Consider the following 21,414-nt stretch of genomic DNA (forward strand, 5'->3'; position numbering starts at 1 on the left):
ACCTCCCTTCCCTGAAGTTCCCAGGAGAGCTAAGAAAAGGCTGGCAAAAAGTAAGACACAGAGGAGGGAGGATGAGAAAGGGAGCTTACCAGGCTGGTCCCGATTCCAATGGGTATACACAACCTCATCTCCACTAAGCCAATGAAAGGATCCTGTCCCATTGATATCCTGAAGGGCTGTCCAGAAGTATTTGCCATCCCAGCTATAAATAAGGCTGCTGACATAGGCTTGTTCAAACCTGGATATTGGGGAAGGAAAACAGCCCAGGAAAAAGGAGAAAAGAGAATGATAGAGACTCAGAAGTCCCCTCCGATCAACTCAAAACTCAGGGACCCCTCCCTACTTCCTCTGAATTCGGAATTCTCTTCTGGAGTTCCAGAAGTATTCTCCATGATGAAGTAAGAAAAAAAAAAGGAGAGGGGCAGCTAAATAGCACCAGCCTTGGAGTCTGGAGTGCCTGAATCAAATCCGACCTCAGATACTTGTTATGTGACCTTGGGCAGATCACCCCAGAGGCCTCCAAAACAAAAAAGGAAGAGAGAAAAAGGTTTCTGGGTTCCAGCACTAATGGGGATGATGGATATCAATGAATTAGTAGATGTCTCTGCATCTTTCTTTTCTCATCTATCTGAGAGGAAAGAAAAAATACAAAAACACTTTCTCTATCCTCCACTGTCTCCTTTCTTGGACTTGAAGGAGGCCAGCCCACCTGGTAGTAGAGTGGGGTGGGGTGGGATGGGGTGGGTAGGAAAGGGTAGGTATCCAGATTCCTTCTTGTAGTTTCTTCCTGGTCTAAAATCTATGCCAATAATGGAGAAAGCAACCACAGACCCATAAAACCTGGAGCTGGAAAGAACATAGGCAAAAAGGCTATTAAACTGAATATTTCATTGGTTTTGTGATCCTTTCTGTCAAAAAAAAAGGCATGCACCCTTCCTATGACCTGAGATGAGATGGGATGGGATGGGGCCTGAGGCCAAACACTCCTCTCCCTTTGTTTCCACTCAGTAGAGGCCTAGGCCACGGCTTTGTCCCCATTTAATGAAATTTAATGATACCAAGAGAATGACTAGGGGAAATTATGAACAGGGCAGTAAGGAAGACAGCAGCTACATGGCAGAGTGGATAGAGTGCTGGGCTTGAAGAAAAGAGGACTCATCTTCCTAAGTTCAAATCTGACCTTAGACACTTAACTAGTTGTGTGTCCCTGGGTAGGTCACTTCACCCTGTGCGCCTCAGTTTCCTCATCTGTAAAATGAGTTAGAGAAGGAAATGGCAGCCAAAGATTTCCCTCATCGCTTTATGTCCCACACCTGTTCATGATGGTGACCAGGGTGGCACCTTGGTCCATGCACATCCGGCGGGCTTCGCTGTAGGTCACATAATCTTCTCCCAGCCAATAGCAAGATGGGCTATGCCAGGTCCAGCCCTGATCAGAAAGAGAGAAGGGAAGAAAGCCGGGTCTGAGGACATGTCATCTTTCTGTGGAACCTATCTGCCCATTTTCCTCTGAGACACTCACAGACTACAGGGAGGGAAGGCAAGCGCTTGCTCTGGGCCCTGTAAGGTTTTCTCTGGCCCAGGGCGCTGCCATGGGGAGAAAAGAAAAAAGGGGAATTAACTCTGAATCGAACTCAGTGTGAGATGGACAGCAGAGTCAAGGGAGAGAGGGTCATGAGGTGAAGGAGATGGGAGGCCACAAAGCAGTGGCAGAAAGAAGTGAGAAAAGAGAAGAAAGATAATGGGAAAGTGGTACAGCAGATAGAGTGCCTGGCTTGGAGTTAAGAATACCTATCCTCCTGAGTTCAAAACCAGCCTTAGATGAACACTAGCTGTGAGACTCTGATAAATCATTTAACCCTGTTTACCTCAGTTTCCGCCTATGTAAAATGAGCTGGAGAAGTAAATAGTAAACCATTTGAGGAGTTCTGCCAAGAAAACCCCAAATGGGTCATAAAAAGCTGGACATGATTGAGCAAAACAGGAATATTGCTTCTTTTCTTTTTGCTGTTTCAGGGGCGGCATTGAGGGTGGATTTTAAAGGATCTTGAAAAACACCATGACAAATAGAGAAATCACAAAACCTACAGATGATTTTATGTTACCTGATGGAGTATGAATGAAGAAAGGGAAGGGAGGGGGCTGATGCTGCAAGGTGCCCTGATGGAAGGGAAATTATGTGGGCCAGTTGGGTAACTGCTGAGTATTTTTTGATAGTTGTTTATTTTGGGGGGGGGGAAATGGGGATGGAGAAGGAATGTTGGAAGCTTCTTAGAATCAGAAGTTTCAATTCTCCCTGTCACAGCTTTGAGTCACCTTGAAAGAAAAGGTTATTGTCCTCACTGCACAGACATGAAAAATTTGTCTATCCTCCAGTTCCAAGACAATTTGTAAGGATGAGAGTTAACTCTCCCTCTAACTTAGAGGAAGGCTACCAGGGACAAGAGCCAAGGAACTAGAAGACCACAGGAGAGTGCTCCCCCTTGATCCTGTGGCCCATATCCCCTCATTTTTTAACATCCCCAACACTATATTCCTCTGTTCCCCTCCTCACTACTCCAAGTTAGTTCTTTGTTTGGAACTTTGAGTTAAGTGGGAGAGCCTGGAATAGAGGGAGGGACATATTCTCCTTTCTCCCCCCTTCTCTCTCTCTCTTCCCCTTTCTCTCTCTCTCTCTCTCTTCCCCCCCCCCTCTCTCTCGTCTCTGTCTGTCTCTGTCTCTCTGTCTGTGTGTGTGTGTCTCTCTCATCTCTCATCTCTCTCTCCTCTTCTCTCATCTCTCTCTCCTCTTCTCTCATCTCTCTCTCCTCCTCTTCTTCTTCTTCTCTCTCCTCTCTTCTCTTCTTCTCTCTCCTCTCTCTCTCCTCTCTCTCTCTCCTCTCTCTCTCTGTCTCTGTCTCTCTGTCTCTTGTCTCTCTTCTCTCTCCTCTCTCTCTCTGTCTCTCCTCCCTCCCTCTCTCTCCTTCTCTCTCTCTCTCTCTCTCTCTCTCTCTCTCTCTCTCTCTCTCTTTCTCTCTCTCCAAAAAAAAACAGAGTGAGCAGCCAAGCTGGCACTGGGAAGCCAGCTGGGGAGGAATGTGGCCTCTAGTTCCGGCAGATGGAGCCTCCTGTGGCCAAAACCCCACAAAGTTTTCTTTATAAGAGGCCCCAGAGCCTTGGCTGCTGGCTCTCCCTTGCTTTGCATCCCACCCTCCCTCACTCCTCCCCCTTGGCTGGACCCACCCATGGTGATGGGGGGAGGAGCCTGAGAATGGGAGACTGGGAATGGGCAGAAGGGCTGAAAAGTCCATCTCATCAGTCTGAATTCAGATGACACTGGCAGGGCTTTTATGTTTGTCTCCAATGAAAGAGTGTTAGCCCCCCTCAGTAGAAGGGGCTTTGCATTCACCCCCTTCTTCATTCTCTCTGCCCTCCCCCAGTGTGGAAGGAAGAGAAGACCTTTACAGAAGTTAAAGTATCACCCTTCAGTCCCTCTGGAGATAGTTACTTGGACTGGAAGACAAATAGATGAAGAGAATCCCCAGCCCCAAGGGATATAATCTCTGTCCACCTAACCCTTGCTGTAGTGGCCCATTATGATCAGAGAATGGGGCTAATTCAGAATAATACAATGTATTTATAAATATCTATGTATATAGAGCATGCATTTATAGTCTACTATCATATAATAATATACATATTAAGTAAACAGTACTAAATACATTAATATAAATGTTACTAATTATCAAAAAATACATGCATATCTTTACCTAATATTTCTCATATAGTACATAATACATATTATGTATATATTACATAAGACATAATATGTTGGCGTACATAGACATTACATCCATGAATATAGATCAACAAAGCTACTTCCTCTAGCAGATCATTATCCTTAGGAATACCTTTATCCTCCACTCACTCACAAGAGATCAGCAACCCGCCATCCAAAGATACACTATCCTTCAATAGTGGATTCCTTCAATAGTAGATTCTCCTTCTGGCCCTCCCCCCTTTCAAAGATCTTTCCTGACTTAAATTCATCCCCAGAGGTTACTCCGTACATCCTCACCTTGCGGCATCCATGATCTTCCTCTGGTGTCCCCAAGCTAACCTGGCCTGCCTTCTTGCAAATGGATGGCAAGGACTGGTTGCAGGGGCTATCATTCCAGCGTCCCTCCTATTAGATGGCAGAAGACAGCAAGTGGCTCAGTGCAATCCTCCATGCTTCCTCCAAGGTAGGAGGAAGCCCCTAAATAAGGCCCATTATTCCCCCTGGTCCCAACCCCGGCTCTCCCATACCCCTAGGGACCTTTGGTTGACTTGCCTATGTAGCCCCCTGTATCTAAGAGTAATGTGTGTATACCTTTATCAACTCCTCCCTCTGAAGGTGTGGTCCTATGTCCAGGCGGCCAGCCTTAGCAGAGCTAAGCTCACTACGTATGCAAGAACCTAAAACTAGGGGTCAATAAACTTGGGCTTGATTCTGATTCTGCCGCTTACTGTGTGTGGCCCCCCGTCCATAATTCTATGAGAGATACATGTGGGTGGGATGGGAGAAGTCTCACCGGTCCCCAGATGGTGACACAGTCTTCAAGGTTGTCTCGAAAGTTGTTGGGTTCAAAGGGGTGCCAATGGGTGAACTGTACAAGACTCCCATCTGACCACTCAAAGTTCATCTGCAGCTTCAGGTCATTCAGACCAATCCACAGTTCTTCCACCTCTGCCCAGGTGGGAAGAAGTGAGACAGGGAGGGAACGGAGGAGCAATGGGGAAGGAATGGGGTTAGATGAAGGGGATGAAGCAGGGACTGAAAGGCATGAAAAAGGCAAAGGCCAAATAGGTCCCCTGGACCTCAGTGGAAATGGATCTGAAGTAAATGCTGATGGGAGAAAAGATGAGCCCAGGCTTGGGAATGAACAGACTGAATGCTAGTCTTAGGACACTCTGGGTGACCTGTGGCCACTGATATTTTCTCTCTGGGTTTCAGGCTTTTCTTCTACTGCTTGAGGGAGTTTGTCTGAGGTCCATCTTTAACACTCTATGGTTCCTCCTGAGTTGGGCCAGGAGATGAGAAGAAAAAGAGTTCCCTCTTGTCTGGTCAATAGAATAGAGGTTCAAAATCTTTCTTATGTCCTGGACTGCTACTCAGGCTGATGAAGCCTACATTCACTTTCTTGGAAACATTTTAAATGGTTAGTGTAAAATAAAATAAATGGGATTATAAAGGAAACCAATTATACTAAAATATGGCTATTAAAAATTAAAAATAAATTTGCAGATCCCATGAAATCTAGATATCACATGGATAGACTCATTTTGCCAAAAAAAAAAAAAAAAAAAAAAGGAAGGAAGGAAGAATAGAAGTGGGTCTAAAATATATATCTTGGGGAATTTAGGCTAAGTGGGCTTATGGAAGTAAGGGTGCAGGGACAGGGATCAGGATGTATTCAGTAATCATGGGGTGTCAAGGGTAAGTGAACTGGTGGGTACAGAGGGCAAGGGGTAGGATGCAGGATAAATGGTCAGTAATTATGGGACATTTGAAATCAGTTGGCTGAAGAGGGGGAGACAAGGTGTCGGGCTACTCACCTTGTTTTATCTGCTTGGTGATAAACTCAAGCTCTGCCAGGCTGTGGATGCTGAGCAGGTCCCCACCCCCCCTCAGACATGCCTTCTTGGATTCATGCCAACTTCGTTTCTCTTGTAACAAGCGGTAGCAATGGGATTGGAACGGTCGCCAGCTCGGCTCACACTCGACCTTCACACCAGTCCAGGAGTCTACAAGGACAGGGAATAGGGAAACATATATATTAACCCTCCCCATGCCTTGCCTCAAGATGGATTACCAAGATCCTCTCATTTTATCAAGAAAATAAAAAAACTCCTTAATTATTATTGAGCTCAGAGACTTGCTTTTGTCTTTTTTTGTATCCCTAATGTTTATTGTTTGTTTATTTTTGTATATTTAAATGTTTATTGGATAAATGTAAATTGGATAAATGAATGAATTTTTCAAGTCAAGGGTGAGAGGCAGCAGAGTACAGGAGAATAATAGTTTTGCACTAGCTGTCCCCCAGCCTGGAATGTATTTCACCCTCTTAAAATCTATTCAAAACTATACTCAAGGATTATCTTCTACATGAAGACATTACTTATCCTCAGTGATGATGTCCTATCTCCCACACCACAAAAAGTACTTTTTATGTATACATGTATGTATACATACATACGTGCTACATAGAGCAGGGGCCGTTTTGTATCACAGAGTCCTTTGGCTGTCTGGACAATAATGTGATATATAATAAAACTGGAAAAATAGGGTGAAGCCAGGTTGTGAAGGCTTTCAAATGCTAAACAGAAATCTACATCTGATCCTAAGTAATAGGATTCACAAAGGTTTAATGAGTAAAAGACCCCTTTCAAATATCACCTCATTTTATTCTCACAATAAGCTTAAGAGGTAGATGCTATTATTATCCCTATTTTACAGATAAGGAAACAGAAGGAAAGTGAAGTGCTCAGGATCAAAGTAGAGAACTTATATTAAGGTATCTTCAACCATATTAAGTTATTCCCCCTCCCAAACCCATCTCCTGAAGGAAGTTTAATTCTAGATTCCAGATTAATTTCAGTCTACTCTGGTTACTCAATATATCTTATACTTTATCACACACACACACACAGAGAGAGAGAGAGAGAGAGAGAGAGAGAGAAATCCCTCTCCTGACTTTAAGATCCACTGAAGCTGGGACATTTAAAATTGATTTTAAGCGGTCTGTGTCAGAGAAATCTGGGAAAAAAAGAAAGATAAATTATAATGAAATTTATGTTAAGAGAAGAGGGGCAGTAAATGGGCCTGGTCAGGTTATGGTGTGGCAGGGAGACCAAAGAAGATAGAAAACAGAGGATAGCTCCAGCTAGGAACAGAGGCAACTGCCCTGCTCCACCCTCTCCCCAGTCCAACCCCCACCCCAAGCACAGAAATGAAGCAGCTCAAGACTATACAGGCTGAGGTTCGGGGTGTATCCCACTGACAGAATAACTTTGCAGGATCCAGGAGTTATTGTGCAGGGTTGGGGGCTGGGAAGCTTTTCTGATTGGCCAACTATGATGTCATCTTTCTACCTTAATCAGGCTCCTCCTCCTACACATGCACGCACATTCTATCTCTCCTCTGTCTGTCTCTGTTCGTCTCTTCTTCCTCTTTCTCCCTTCCTCCCTCCCTCCTCCTCCCTCTCTCTCTCTCTGTCTCTGTCTATCTGTCTCTGTCTGTCTCTCTCTTTCTCCCTCTCTCTCCCTCCCCCCTCTCTGTCTCTATCCTCTTTCCTCTTTTCTTCTCTTCTCTCTTCTCTTATCCCTGTCTCTCTGTGTGTGTTTCTGTCTCTCCCTCCTCATCTTTCTCCCTCTCTCTCTTTATCCCTCTCTCTCCCTCCTTCCTTATGTCTGTGTGTATCTCTCTCTCCCTTCCTCCCTCTTTCTGTCTCTCTCTCTCTGTGTCTCTTTCTCCCTCCCTCCCTTCCTCCCTGTCTCTGTCTCTCTGTCTCTCACATAGATTCACAACTCTCACAAGCACACTCTCACACAGTCTCTCTCATACAAACACACACACACACACACACACACACACACACACACACACACACACACGACTGGGCCATTCTTTGCATTTAAGTCTATTCAAAGCCATGGGGCAGGACTCAGGAATGTGTAGGACTCTGAGAAAGGCAGGTTCCCATTGAAATTTGGCACATAAGACACTTTGATTGAAAAAAGAAGGGAGAAGCCATATATAAATAGCAAATAGTGATTTTTTAAAAAGATTTTGAATGTGAAGGGAGGATGAGGAAATAGGATTTCACAAAATTGCCTACACTATTTCTCTAGGGCAAAATTTAGCTGGACTGGAAGTCTGCATGCCCAAATGGAATTAGAAATCTGTTATTGTTGTTCAGTCATTTTCAATTATGTCCAACTCTTCCCGATCCCATTTAGGGTTTTCTTAGCAAAGATACTGAATGCATTACCATTTCCTTCTCTAGCCCATTATATAGATGAAGAAATTAAGTGTAAGTGAAATTAAGTTTAAGTGACTTGCCCAGGGTCTCACAGCTAGTAAGTATCTGAAGTCACATTTAAACCCAGAAAGATGAGTCCTCTTGATACCAGGCTTGGTGCTCTGTACATTATAGCACCACCTCATGCCCCTAGTTTTGGCATCCCAACCCCCACAACAACCCCCAGACATGTCATTCCACATTTTGAACAATTGTAATGTCATAAAGTTATTTTTTTCTTTCTTTCTTTTACTGGCAACTGAATTTGAACCCTAGCTCTGCCAGGATTAATTGTACAACACATACAAATTATTTAACTTCTAGATAGGCAATCAATAAGCTTTTATTAAATACCCACTATGTGCTTAGCTCTGTTCTAAATGCTGAGAATACAAAGAAAAGCAAAAGATAATCCCTAAATTCAAGAAAATCTCAATCTAATGGGGGAGATAACATGCAGAAAACTACGTACAAAACAGTTATAGACAAGATAAATTGAAGCTGATCAATAGAAAATAAACTTCTTCAAGCCTCAACTGCCAACTTTGTAAATTATTTATGGGACATAGTTCTATTGCTGAAAGAGCTCTCTGAAAGTACCTAATCCAACTCCTTATTTTTACAGATGAGGAAAGTGAGGTTCAATTAAGGTAAGTGACTTGCCTGGTGGTAAGAGATAGAGGGGGAATTTGAACCAAGGATCTCTTATTCTAATGTCTCTGCCCTATAGACCTTCCAGGGCTATTCCAAGGAAAGCACTTTCTAAGTCTTAAAAGTCTATATAGAAAGGTACATGAATGAGATTATGTGCATAAAGTTCTTTGAAAACCTCCTCTAGAAATGTGAGTGATGATGTTAATAATGGGGAACATTTTGCAAACAAATTGCAAAAAACTACAGTTCTTAGTTTGCAGACCTTGGGTTAGATGCAAGGGGGAAAAACTTAGAGAATGGGGCAGGAATATGGGCAAAACTTCCAGGAAGAGAAGTGATGCATCTACATCTACATCATCCACCTTCACAGAAAAGTGACAGGGCCAAGAAAGAGTAGCTGCTGAGCCCAAGTGAAACATAAGATTTGGGAACATAACTAAGGATAGAAGCTCTTACAAGAGAAGAAATAGAAAACACCCAAACCTATCTTGAGCAAAAAAACAGTTTGGGAGAGGAAAATAGAAGCTGGGGACCAGGAGACCTTATCCTGTGTTGTCCATCTCAATATGTTACTAGCCATTAAATTAGAGAGATAGTTCCTGAGAGGGGAACAATATAGAAAACTAGAGGAAGGAGGTTCTAATCACCGAAAAGGAATAAGAAGCATCCAGTGAGAAGAGGATAGGAAGAGGAGCAAGAAGGGTATGGATACTGCCATTAGGGAGAGCATTAAGGTTTGACATGAATGAACTCTGACAGCATTAGGAAAGAGATCATGAGACCCCTGGATTAACACAGGATTAGAAATCTGTTCTCTAGAAAATATATCGGCGTCTATGCTTGTGTGTATTTGTAGTTTTTTCTTCTGTTTTCTAGTATGAAAATTCTTTTGGAAAAATTCCATTGCCAGTTGAACCAAGTTAATAATGGATTTTTCCACCCTTGAGACATGCACAGAATGCTTTTTAATTCATTCATTTATTCAGGGCTGCCCATTAGGGTTGGGTGTGGTGGTTGTCAGCAAGACAGCCAAGCTCCAAAGCCCTCAAGAGGAGAAAGAACAAGAGCCCAGGGAAGGCAGAGATAGGGTCAGCTGCGGGCATTGGCCCATTACCACCTTGGCCACCCCTGGGAGCTACCCCAACCCTTTCCTTTCTATTAAATCCATGCTCACCAGGCTGTAGGGAGGTCTCCACTGTAGCATTGGGCTTTTTCTTACACACATATGGCAGAGCAATACTGCAGTCACGGTTCTGCCAACCACCAGATGACTCTGTCCGGATCACCCCACAGTTCTCCTCACTGGGGTTGTCTGGCTGATCTATGAGAGAGAGAATGAAACAGTGGGGAGGGAGGGAGGAATAGAAGGGAAGAGAGAGAAGAAAAGGGAAGAAGAGGGGCAAAGAGGGAAGGGAAAAGAAGGGTAAAGAAGAGAAAAGAAGGGGAGGGAGGGGGAAGGAAGTAGATGAGAGGGGAGAGAGTGTGAGCCCCAGGAAGGGAAGAGCTCACCTCTCCACCAACCCCATCACCATCAGATTCCATATCTCCAAGTTAAGGAACAGAAAGAGAGTGACAGTTTCCCCCAAACCAGTTTAGGCCAAATTGTTCATGAATTCTGGAGAATACAGCTAGCTCCTAGATTCAGTGTCCTCAGGGCATTTTATCCCCTAAACCAACCCGATAGAATCCACACTGTTCCTCCTGCCAATTCCTCCTCGGTTGCCTAACCCAGGATCACACAGTTAAAAAGTAGCAGGTGGGATTTGAACTTAACTCTACCTAACTCTAGGTCCAGCTCTCCACCCACTATATCTCCAGCTGCTCATCTAGATCTAGATACCCTTAGGTTATTGCCTACATGGAAGAGAGAATAGATCTGACAATAAAGGTACTTTCTTTGGCACTCAGGAAATCCTACATGCCTGATGGATGTGGAAGTCTGAAACCTTACCGCTTTCCCAGTTAAGATACTTGAGGGGAGAGTTATCAGACCACTGCCAGCCACCATTGGTATCCAGGTCATTAAGTCCAATCCAGAGGGTAGAACTATAGCCGGTGAGTAGCCCTAGACATAAGATCAAAGAAAGAAAAAGGAAGTAGAAAGAGAAAAGGAAAAGAGGGACGGGGGAAAAAATAGGAATTAATAACAACAAAATTTCCTACTATATACAAGTCACAAATGCAAAGGCTATACAGCAATAGGAAAAAGATACATCCATCTGGGAAAAAAACAACCAAAATAAAGTTCATGTTCACAAATGGAAGAAAAATTCAAAAGGAATCCCAAGCACATTATCACCATTATCAGCAACAGCATCATGTATATTATTATTATTATTATTATTATTATTATTATTATTATTATTATTATTTCTGGTCAGTGTAGATTGTTCCAGGTTATGGACAACCCCTCCTATCAATGTCTATGGACATTGTCCTGCATTAGTTCTTCAATTTTGACTTTTAGAGAGTTATAAGAGAGAACTGAGAGGTCAAATAATTTTCTCAGAGTCACGCCATGAGCCCTATCTATTATGTCAGGCTGCCTGTCCATATTGTTGCTATTATTACCTACAGCGTTACATTATTGCCGCATTGCCAACATATTGGAACATTTCCTTTTAGCAAACTACAAAACAATTTAGAATTTAAGGTTATATTTTTTCTGATTTTCTTCTGCTTTATTGTTCATTTTTATGTGGATTATCAGTAAAGTAGGTAAGATTATATGACAACAGCCTGCTGGTCCTGGAATCAGGAAAGCCTGGGATTTGTCTCACTATACTTAATCAAACTTTGGGCACATCAATCAACTCCAACCTCAAAAAAATTCCCTCTAACTTCTCTACTAAGCTAACATACCCATCTTGCAGATCAAAGGAGATAATATTGAAAAGCCTTTGCATATCTAAAAGCATTATATAAATGCTAGCCATCATAATTATTAGGAGCAAAGAACAGTGGACAGAGAGTTGACCTCTAGCCAAGAAGACTTGGACAAGTACCATGTTTGCATAGCTTGAGATACTGGGCAAATTAGCATCTGTCATTGATCTAGACAACCCTTGAAAACTATTTAAGCTAAAAAGAAGGTACTGATCTACACTAGAAGATAGAATTTCACTATACTTCTTATTCAATCATTTTTAGTCATGTCTGACTATTCATCCCTTTTGGAGTTTTCTTGGCAAAAATATTAGAGTGGTTTGCCATTTCCTTCTCTGATCCATTTTACAGATGAGGAAACTGAGTTTAAGTGATTTGCCCAGGGTCACATAGCTAGTAAATGTCTGAGGAAGAGTTTTCCTGACTCCAGGCCTGGCATTCTAACCATTGTGCCATCTAGCTACCCCATTTCTTATAATAGCAGTTTTCAAATTTTTTGGTCTCAAGTTCCCTTTATACTCTTAATTTTTTTTTGAAGATGGCTCCCAAACAGCCTTTGTTTTATGTGGATTATATCTATTGATTTTACCATCTTAGAAAATAGAACAACTTATTATGAAAATGGTATTGGCTTCACAGACCCCCTGAAAGTGTCTTGGAGACCCCATCAATCCCTAGACCATACTTTGAGATCCACTGCCCTATACCAACGAAATCATAGGTACAGTGTCCCCACTATGATTATTAAACACTGGTTATGATCTGCATTTGGTAGAGGGAGTTAACATACCACAGCCCACTGAAGCATTAAGTAAATATATATATATATATATGACAGTAGTCATACCTTTGAGAACCTTACCCTTCTTTCCTCTATCAAACTGCCTTCAACAATTCAATGGTTCATTTATCTTCCTACATATACTCAAACAAAAGATATTCTGATACCAGGGATGTGCTGCAATCATCTCTTATTAAATTGAGAGACCCCCTTGTTAAATTTTCAACATGAGTATTTACACAACAGAAATATGCAGACTCTAAAAATTAGAGCTTGATTTATGTTCTTTTTGATTATCGAAACCGTTGGAAAAATTCTAATACTGAAGATTAAACTTAAAAGTATATGAGGGAGAAGATTCTGGGAAGATGGCAGAGTAGGTCAGAAAATTCCAAGCTCTACAGATTTCCCTCATAAACAAAAGAAAACTGTACCTCAGAGAAAACATAGCCAATGAATAACAAGACTTGGGGCAGAACAGGGGATCTCCTGGGACACCTCAAGAAAACCTCAAATAAAGACCCCAGGAATGAGGTTTAACCAGTATGAAGTGTAAACACTTCCAGGCTAGCTTTATAGAAACAGCAAGCAGGGAGCCCTGGGGCTAGCTGGGTTCAGAGGTAGCTTTAGCCTGAACCACAAGAATTTTCACCTTCCACTTTTACCATCTGAAGAGTTGTGGATTTGAGTCCAGGAAGATTGAGGGAACCTCTACTGTGATTCTGAGACATGACCTGGTAAGAAGGAACTAGCACAGCTAGTGAGTGCAAAAGTGGTGGAGCAGGGATGCTGCTGGCTGTAGGCACTTACAGGAGGGTGAAGTTCTTATTTTGGTGTTCCAAGTCAGAGGGGAGAGCTAAAGGGAAGCCAGAGGTACTGAAATGCATTTTACCTCAGGATTATAGATGGTTATACTCTCATTAAATTCTTATTTAAAAAAGAGTAGGCAAAGAAAAAAATCCATAGAAACTTACTATGGAAATAGAGAAGACTGGGGTTCATCTTCAGAGGACAGTGAAGTTAAAAAAAAATGTGTCTTCTATCCCAAAGAATAATATTAAATAGCATCTGCTCAGAAAGAATTTATAGAACAACTCAAAAAAGACTTTTAAAATCAAATTAGAGAGAATGAGGAAAATCTTTTAAAAATTAATAAGAACCATCCAAGAAAAAACAAGAAAAGAATAAAAATGAAGTCAGAAAATTAGAAAAGATCCAGTCTTAAAGAAAATAATTTTTTGAAAATTAGAATTGGACAAGGAGAAGCCAATGAAGCTATAAGAGACCATGAAATAACAAAACAAAATATAAAAAATGAAAAAATAGAAGAGAAGATAAAACAACAGCAACAACAACAAAAAATCTGGAGAACAGACCAAGAATAATTGGGCTATCTGAAAGCTATGATCAAAAAAAGAATATTGACATAATAACACAAAACATAATCAAAGAAAATTGTCCTGTAGAAATACAAGAGGAGAAATTAGAAATAGAAAAAAAAATTTCACCAATCACTCCTCAAAGAGCTCCTACAAGAAAAATACATGAGAACATTTTTGCTAAATTTTAAAACTCAAAGAGAAAATTTTACAAGGAACAACAAAGAAGGGGCAGCTAGGTGGCACAGTGGATAGAGTACCAGTCCTGTAGTCAGGAAGATCTGAGTTCAAATCTAGCCTCAGACACTTAACACTTCCTGGCTGTGTGACCCTAGGCAAGTCACTTAATCACAATTGCCTCAGCAAAAAACAACAACAAAGAAAAAATTCTAATATTCTAGAGTTACAATTAAAATTGTACAAGCTTTATAGCAGCCACAACAAAAGACCGCAGGTCCTGGAATAATAAATGGCAACAATCAAAAGATTTTGTAAAAATTATATCCAGCAAAATTAAGCAATAAGATTGAACAACAACAAAAAAAAAGGATATTCAATGATTTTCAAGATTTTATCTTAAGCAAATCAGAGCTCAATAGAAAATTTAATGTACAAGAGCCAACATCAAAATTTAATTTAAAAAAACAACTAATTCTAAGGAACTCAATAATGACAAATTGTTTATGTTTTTATACAAGGAAATGTAAACTATATGTCAAAGACTGACATCTGTAATTCAGTAGTCCAAAAGAAAGATGATTGGGACAGAGCTCTGTATGATCTAATTCTAAAAAGCAAAATCATCTGGGAAAAAGGAAAAATAATAATTATGCTCTCTGATTGAGGTGCAGAGGAAGAACCAATACAGAGGGGAAGGAGAGCTGATAGTTCTGAAAAACTACTCACATTGAGAATGAGTTAAATAGGGAACTAAATAGGGCACATGACAGTCTTTTTTCCCCTTTTTTCTGCCTCCTTTTTTCTATTTTGCTTTTTCTTATTTTGTATTTAATTTTAAATTTTAATTTTAAAAAAATTTAAAAGATATTCACAGAAGATGGAAAACAAAAGCAGTGACAGAAGATAAATATATGAACATGTCATTGTCCTATAAAACTAAAGCTTAGAATATGCCAAAGTTGGGGAGAAACAGGAGAGTAATAAAAATTATTTTGTTTTGTTTTGTTTTAAAGCTATATTTGGGAAAAGAGAAAAATCAAAGAAGGGTTAGGATGACTGATTTGGGTAGATGACAGAAAAATAACTGACAAGAGAAAGTAGAACTACTTAGCTTTTAATTTCCTTCTCTTTTTCTCTTCCAAAGAGAATAACCTTTCCATTATTCACTCAAAATCAAAAATCTTGAGTCCCCACTGATATGTTTAGTTTTACAAAACCATAGAATACATTGGATCAAAATAATCAATTTTTAATAAACAGTACAGCAAATTAAGTTACAAAAAATATCCCAAATGAAAACCACAAGTAGAGGAAAGTACACTCACAAAGAAAATATGTGACATGCATTGAGGAGAAAAAAAGCACAAGGAAGGTATTTTTCCCCCTTAGAGAATTAGTGATTAAACATTTACTAATACCCTTATCTGGAACCCTCCAAAGACCCCAAATGCACTTCTTTCCACTGCACCTTAGTTCTTGCCCACCAAAAGTCCTCCTGAACATCCTGTTTGCTGTTCCCCTTCCCCCTCCTGGTCTCACTCACCATTGATGTACGTTTGCTCATGGATCTCAGTGATGCTCAGTAGGTCAGCTCCCTGCTGCTCACAGCTGGCCCAGGCTTCCCTCCAGGAGAGTGTAGACTGGAAGTTAAACTGGTAGCAGCTGTTTGTCAGCTGATCCTTGTCCCAAAAAGTCTCACAGTCGTTACCTGGAATAGTGGTAGAGAGGAAGGGAGGGGAGGGAGCTCTGAAAAGACACCATGTAGTACCAAGTGACCATGGTATGAGTGAGAACCCCTGGTGCTATGTACTAACCCTCAACTGCCTATTCCAAAAATTCTGAACATTTTTTTAAGTTGATAAATACTGATGATCATATTTCATTCAATGCACTTGGGTTTTTTGGTAAGCCTATATATTTTATTTTACATGTTTATCCTGAGAAGGATCCATAGGCTTTACCCAGACTATCAGAGGTCTATGGTCAAAAAAAAATTTAAGAATTTCTGTTGTTTCAAGCTCCAAAGTTATAAGGCACTGCCCAGATAGATGGTGGTGATGGACACTGACAAGATAGAATAATTATCTCACACAGGCCCGACAAATCCACCAGGAAAATCTTTCTCCAATACTAATTTCCCAGACCCTCAACTTTTTCCTCCACCCTACCTCTCAATAGACTCCCAGACCCCTTCTAGCCTTTCCAGCCCTCATCTGCAAGTTTATTGATTACTCCCCTCAGACCTTTTCCTCCACCCCCACTATTTCCCCTCCCTACTTTCTGGGGAAAGGGCGAAGCAGCACTCACTCTTGATGGGGCAGAAGCCCCACCGCTCATCCTTGCCGTAATCCTGGGTAGTGGCGCACCAGAGGTGTCCATCTTCTCGGCCGGTACTGGTGCACCCATGGAACCACTGATTGTCGTATTTGAAGGGAATGGTGCAAGGCTTTCCATGGGAATTTCCTTGTATTGTGTAGATCTCTGTAGGGGAAGGAGGAGGGCAGAGGGGCCAAAATGCTCATTATTAGGGCACCAAAATAATTTCCTACACCCCCACACTACAGCCAGTGGGAGTTGGGGCTATCAGTGAGCAGCCCATTGCCTGCCCCCAGCTCACCATCACATCACAAGTAGAAACACTGGATGTCTAAGAGGTGATGGGAAAGAAGTGGGATGGGGGAAGAAAAAAGATCTGCTTTTCCCAGTATTTTTCCCCAATTTTCACATGCTTGGGAAGCACTAGCAGAGACAAGAAAGGAACGAAAAGGATCTGACCCTACTCCCCAAAGAGCTTGTATATATACGTGTGTGTGTGCATACAGAGAGACAGAGAGACAGAGAGACAGAGAGACAGAGAGATAGAGACAGACAGACAGACAGACAGACAGACAGACTACCCTAGGTGTAGGTCTAAGGAAGGGTCAAGATGAAAGACGACTGAAAGGCAACTCCTTTCAAGCCTTTCTACCCTAGGGACCCATTTTCTCTTATTATACCCTTCCCCCAACTTCACCAGCCAGGGCACCTATTTCAGAACCCACGTGGTCTTAAGAAAGGAATGAGGAGGAAGATTGCCTAGTGGGAAGAGTTCTGGTACTCAAGCCAACCAGATTCAGCTCTTCCACTAACTCAATATGTTAGCTAACAAGCCTGGGCCTCCATTTATTCATTTGTAAAATGGAGATGAAAGTGGCTTTATTTAACCTCATAGGAAAGAATAAAATAAGATGGACATAAATAAAATACTTTGGAAAAAGCAGCATAGCATAGCAGAAAGAAGGCTGAAATTGGATTAATTCTCAACTCAGGCTAGTATCTCTGTGATCCTGAGCTAATTGCTTAATCTCTCTAAGTTGATTCCCTCAAATAAAAATGGAAATAATAATAGCACCTAGAGTAGTAACGACAGAGCACCAGACCTAAAGTCAGGAAGACCAGAGTTCAAGTTCATCCTCAGACACTTCCTAGTTGTGTGACCTGGGCAAAACACTTAACCCTACTTAACCTCAGTTTCCTCATCTGTAAAATAAACTAGAAAAGAAAATGGCAAAGCAATTCAGTATCTTTGCCAAGGAAGCCTCAAATGGGGTCATGAAGGATGGATACAACTAAAATGCTTCAACAACAACGATATAGGATTGTTGTGAAGATCAAATGAGACAGCATATGAAAAAAAAGCTTTGCTACCTTTAGAGTGCTATATAAATGTGAATTATTATTATTTGGGAAATAAGCGTAAAGTGCTACTTAGGGAACATTTTACTAGAACCAGGGCCCACAGCACCAGGAGGGAATAATCTTCACTCAAAGGGCCTTTCCAGTTGGCTCCCACCTCGGGCCTGCTCACACCTGTCCACACACTCTTTGGGATGTGCTACCCTTCCCAGGCCCCCTCACCATAGTAGGGTACGGAGCACAGGTCCTCATCACTTCCATAGATGCGCCATTGATTGCCTCTTGTCTGGTCTCCACGATCAGAAACGGTGGTCTTGGAGGTGTTCCCCGTCTGGCCCCCCAGATACAAAGACAGCTGGTCCCCCAGGGTCCGGCAGTACCAGCGCAGGCTCAGGGCCTCTCGGTCACACTCGTAGGTGCCCAAGGATGTGACTGTGGTTGTATTGGCCCCAGGCCAGGCTGTGCCCAGGCACTGCATGGCGCCCAAGTTGAAGAGACGGTTGCGGGAGACCCATTTCCATTGTTGCGCAGGTAGGCTGGTATTGCAGACTGGTGTGACCTTAACCTGTCCTTCCTGGGCTTCCAAACAACCCTGTAGCCCATGAGTGAAGATCAGGAAGATATTGGGCTCTAGAAAAGAAGGCAGAAAATGAGGCATTAAAAATCCTGTTTATTAATCCTCATTGACATCATTCTATGACTTTGTCTATGAAAGAACCTCTTAATTGACCTCTCAGCCTCTTCTCTTTCTCTCTCTCCCTTCTCTATTCCACCTTACACAACATCCACAGACATATCCATAAGTACTGCTTTCATCAGGACACTCCTCAGCTCCAAATCCCAGGATGTCATAGAAAGGGAGATAGACTGAGAGTAAGAAGGCCTGGGTTAAAATAGTTGTTGTGCCATCTACAAAACAGTATGACTTTGAAAAAGTCATTTTTTCTCCTCATTTGTAAGATGAAAGGGTTTGAACAAATTGCAGCCTCTGCATATAATGTAATATTATTGCACCATAAGAAATGAAGAACATAAAATAAATTCAAATTCAAAAAAATTCGGAAAACATGAGAAGACTTAATAGAAAGTGACACTGAATGAAGAAAACAATATACAATGGCTTAAATAATATAAATGAAAACAACTAAAAAGGCAGCTGTACTCACATTAATCATAATAAACAAGTTTAGTCCCAGAGAACCAAACACACATTCATAATGAGATGGAAAATATTGCTTATACAATCAAACATGGTTGCTTTGTCAATTTTGCTTAAATGTTTTTTGTTTAATAGAGTGTTATATAGGAAGGTAACTGATGATCAATTCAAGAACCTGGCTAGTTTAAAAAATTGATATATATATATTAAAATGAACTCTGGGGAAGGGGTGTGATTTAGACTGGTAATCTCTAAATCTCTTTCAACTCTGGTATTCTGTGATGTGAGATCACCTTTCCTGTGAGGCTTTGGCACCAATATGGAAGTCAGGGTTTGAATAACTACAACTCTAATATCCTTTTCTTCAGTCCTCAAACAGTATTCATTGGATAGGACTAAGCAGACCACTTAGGAGAGTGACCTCAGTAGCCAGACCTCGTCCTGGCTGTGCTTTGTCCCTCAATCTTTCTCACATTCCTTCTCTTGTCTCATCCCACAAACCACAACTGAACTCACCAGGACTGCCCAAGGCCTTCTCCAGGGACTTGTTTAGAAGTCAAAAGTTCCTTCAAGGTCAATGATGGATTAATGGAAAATGTCCCTCTGCAGGGGGTAGGAAAAGAGCCTGAGACCAAAGAAAGGGAAAAATACCAGCTGCTTTCAGAGAACCTTCCCAGAGATAAAACTGGACATTTTAGACTGGGGCTCCAAGGAGGTCAGCATCAAAACCACTTCCCTCCTCCTCCTCCCCTCCCCAGAGGATCTATGACTCCAATCTGATTGCTCCATATGATAAAATATAGATGTGGCTTTCTGAGTATGACAGTATTCGATTCAAAAAAACAATTGACTTGTGGTTAAGATAGCAAGATGAGGAGTCACAGAAAAGTCTGGCTGCCCACAAAAACTGCAGAAATTATCTGAAGAGGATTTTTTAAAGCATATAAAATGAATTCACTAAAGGAGTATTCAAATAATGAGGATAAAATGAGAGGAACAAGCATCTAATGACCCTCACTCTTATCTGAACCAGATAAAGGAAGGTCATACACACACTATCAGGTAAATTCCTTCTCTTTTTCCATCCTCCTCCTCTTTTTCTTCTTCTTCATTATTGTTTTCTTTTAAGAAGAGGTGGGGGAAGTCAGAAGCAAAAGCAGAAAAAAAAATATAAGAAAAAGGATATATGATATATGACAAAAGAAAATATTCAATCTACAATCATAATGATTATAAATGGGATAAGTTTATCCACAAAATACATGTTGGTAGCAGATGGATTAGGAAAAAACCCCCAACAATATTCTGTTTGTAAGCAACCCATTTGAAACATAAAGATTCACAGAGAATTAAAATGAAGGCCTAGAGCAGAATTTATGCACTAGATGATTTTTAAAAGGCAAGAGATAAAAATCATGATTTTAAATAAGGTATGATTAAATAAACAGTAAAGGTATGATTAAAAGAGACAATTGTATTATACTACAGAGTATTATAAATAATAAAATAATATAAATATTTAATGTAAAAATGTAATAAATGGCATCGCATCTAAATACTTGAAATTTTTTCTTAAAAGGGGAAATAAATAGCAAAACCCTAGTAGTTAAGAAACTTAATATTTCCCTTTTGGACCTTGACAAACATAAAAAGAACATAAAAAATTTAAAAAATAATGATAAGGATCTGTAATAGAACTGTTTAAAAGTAAGAATAGGGGCAGCTAGTGCAGTGGATAGAGCACTAGCCCTGAAGTTAGGAGGGCCTGAGTTCAGATTTGATCTCAGATACTTAACACTTCCTAGTTGTGTGACCCTGGGCAAGTCACTTAACCCTCAATTGCCTCAGAGGGAAAAAAGTGAGAATATATCACAGGTAATTGCTAAATAAGAATAGGAGGGCATATACATATTTCATGGCTGTGCATGACACTTTTACAAAAATCAGTCATGTGCAAAGCAAAATCCTCTTACAAACAATATAAAAAAGGGAAAATATTAAACACAACCTGGCCGCAATGAAAAAATTATATATATATATATATATATATATATATATGTATTATATACTCAGTAAAGATTATTTGAAGAAAAGATTCAAACTTAAATGGAGAAAAGGTAATTTAATCCTAAAGAGCCAGTGAATCAAAGAATAAATCATGCAAAAATAGCTAATTTCCTTAAGGAAAAGAACAACAAGGAGACAATATATCAAAACTTGCATTTCAGCCAAAATCATCATTAGAGAAAATTCTATATCTTTAAACACTTTCATCAACAGAGGAGAGAAAAAATTAACGAATTGATCATAAATTAAGATAATTAGAAAAGCTCAACAAATCAAAAAACCCAAATACATAAAATAAACATTTTGAAATCAGAGAAGAGATAAAATTAAAAAAAAAAACTGAAAAACACTTTATTTATAAAAAATAAAACCAAGAGCTGGAGTTTTTTGAAGGAAAAAAAACTAATAAAATAGATAAATTATTACCTAATCTGCCAATATCAAACATGACTAAAAAATAAAAACAAAATACAATCTCATTATGTAGTTTCTTTACTAATACTTTCTTTGGATATTTTTGCAGTGATTACCACTTGTATATAGCTACGTCCTTTCAGAAGAAACCAAAAAAATAATTTCCATTTATCCATT

At 40.5% G+C, this 21,414-nt stretch overlaps 2 protein-coding genes across 2 annotated transcripts in view; one reads left to right on the forward strand and one right to left on the reverse strand.

Annotated features, from left to right (window-relative positions):
- Positions 1 to 2,387, forward strand: part of MARCHF10 (membrane associated ring-CH-type finger 10) — a 214,170-nt gene extending 211,783 nt beyond the window's left edge. Inside the window, exon 11 of the mRNA XM_031965919.1 lies at positions 2,017 to 2,387. Coding sequence (XP_031821779.1) covers positions 2,017 to 2,028 — 12 coding nt within the window. The 3' untranslated portion in view covers positions 2,029 to 2,387. The remainder of the gene's footprint in view (positions 1 to 2,016) is intronic.
- The window catches only part of MRC2 (mannose receptor C type 2), a 94,130-nt gene that overhangs the window by 21,487 nt on the left and 51,229 nt on the right, over positions 1 to 21,414 (reverse strand). The window contains exons 2-11 of the mRNA XM_031965911.1: positions 17,820 to 18,227; positions 16,230 to 16,403; positions 15,466 to 15,630; positions 10,648 to 10,761; positions 9,871 to 10,017; positions 5,578 to 5,766; positions 4,554 to 4,708; positions 4,058 to 4,165; positions 1,314 to 1,429; positions 90 to 238 (exon numbers count right to left, since the gene is read on the reverse strand). Of these exons, the coding sequence (XP_031821771.1) occupies positions 90 to 238; positions 1,314 to 1,429; positions 4,058 to 4,165; positions 4,554 to 4,708; positions 5,578 to 5,766; positions 9,871 to 10,017; positions 10,648 to 10,761; positions 15,466 to 15,630; positions 16,230 to 16,403; positions 17,820 to 18,227 (1,725 nt within the window). The remainder of the gene's footprint in view (positions 1 to 89; positions 239 to 1,313; positions 1,430 to 4,057; positions 4,166 to 4,553; positions 4,709 to 5,577; positions 5,767 to 9,870; positions 10,018 to 10,647; positions 10,762 to 15,465; positions 15,631 to 16,229; positions 16,404 to 17,819; positions 18,228 to 21,414) is intronic.

This window comes from Sarcophilus harrisii, chromosome 4 (assembly GCF_902635505.1).
Source record: "Sarcophilus harrisii chromosome 4, mSarHar1.11, whole genome shotgun sequence".
Taxonomy (NCBI): domain Eukaryota; kingdom Metazoa; phylum Chordata; class Mammalia; order Dasyuromorphia; family Dasyuridae; genus Sarcophilus; species Sarcophilus harrisii.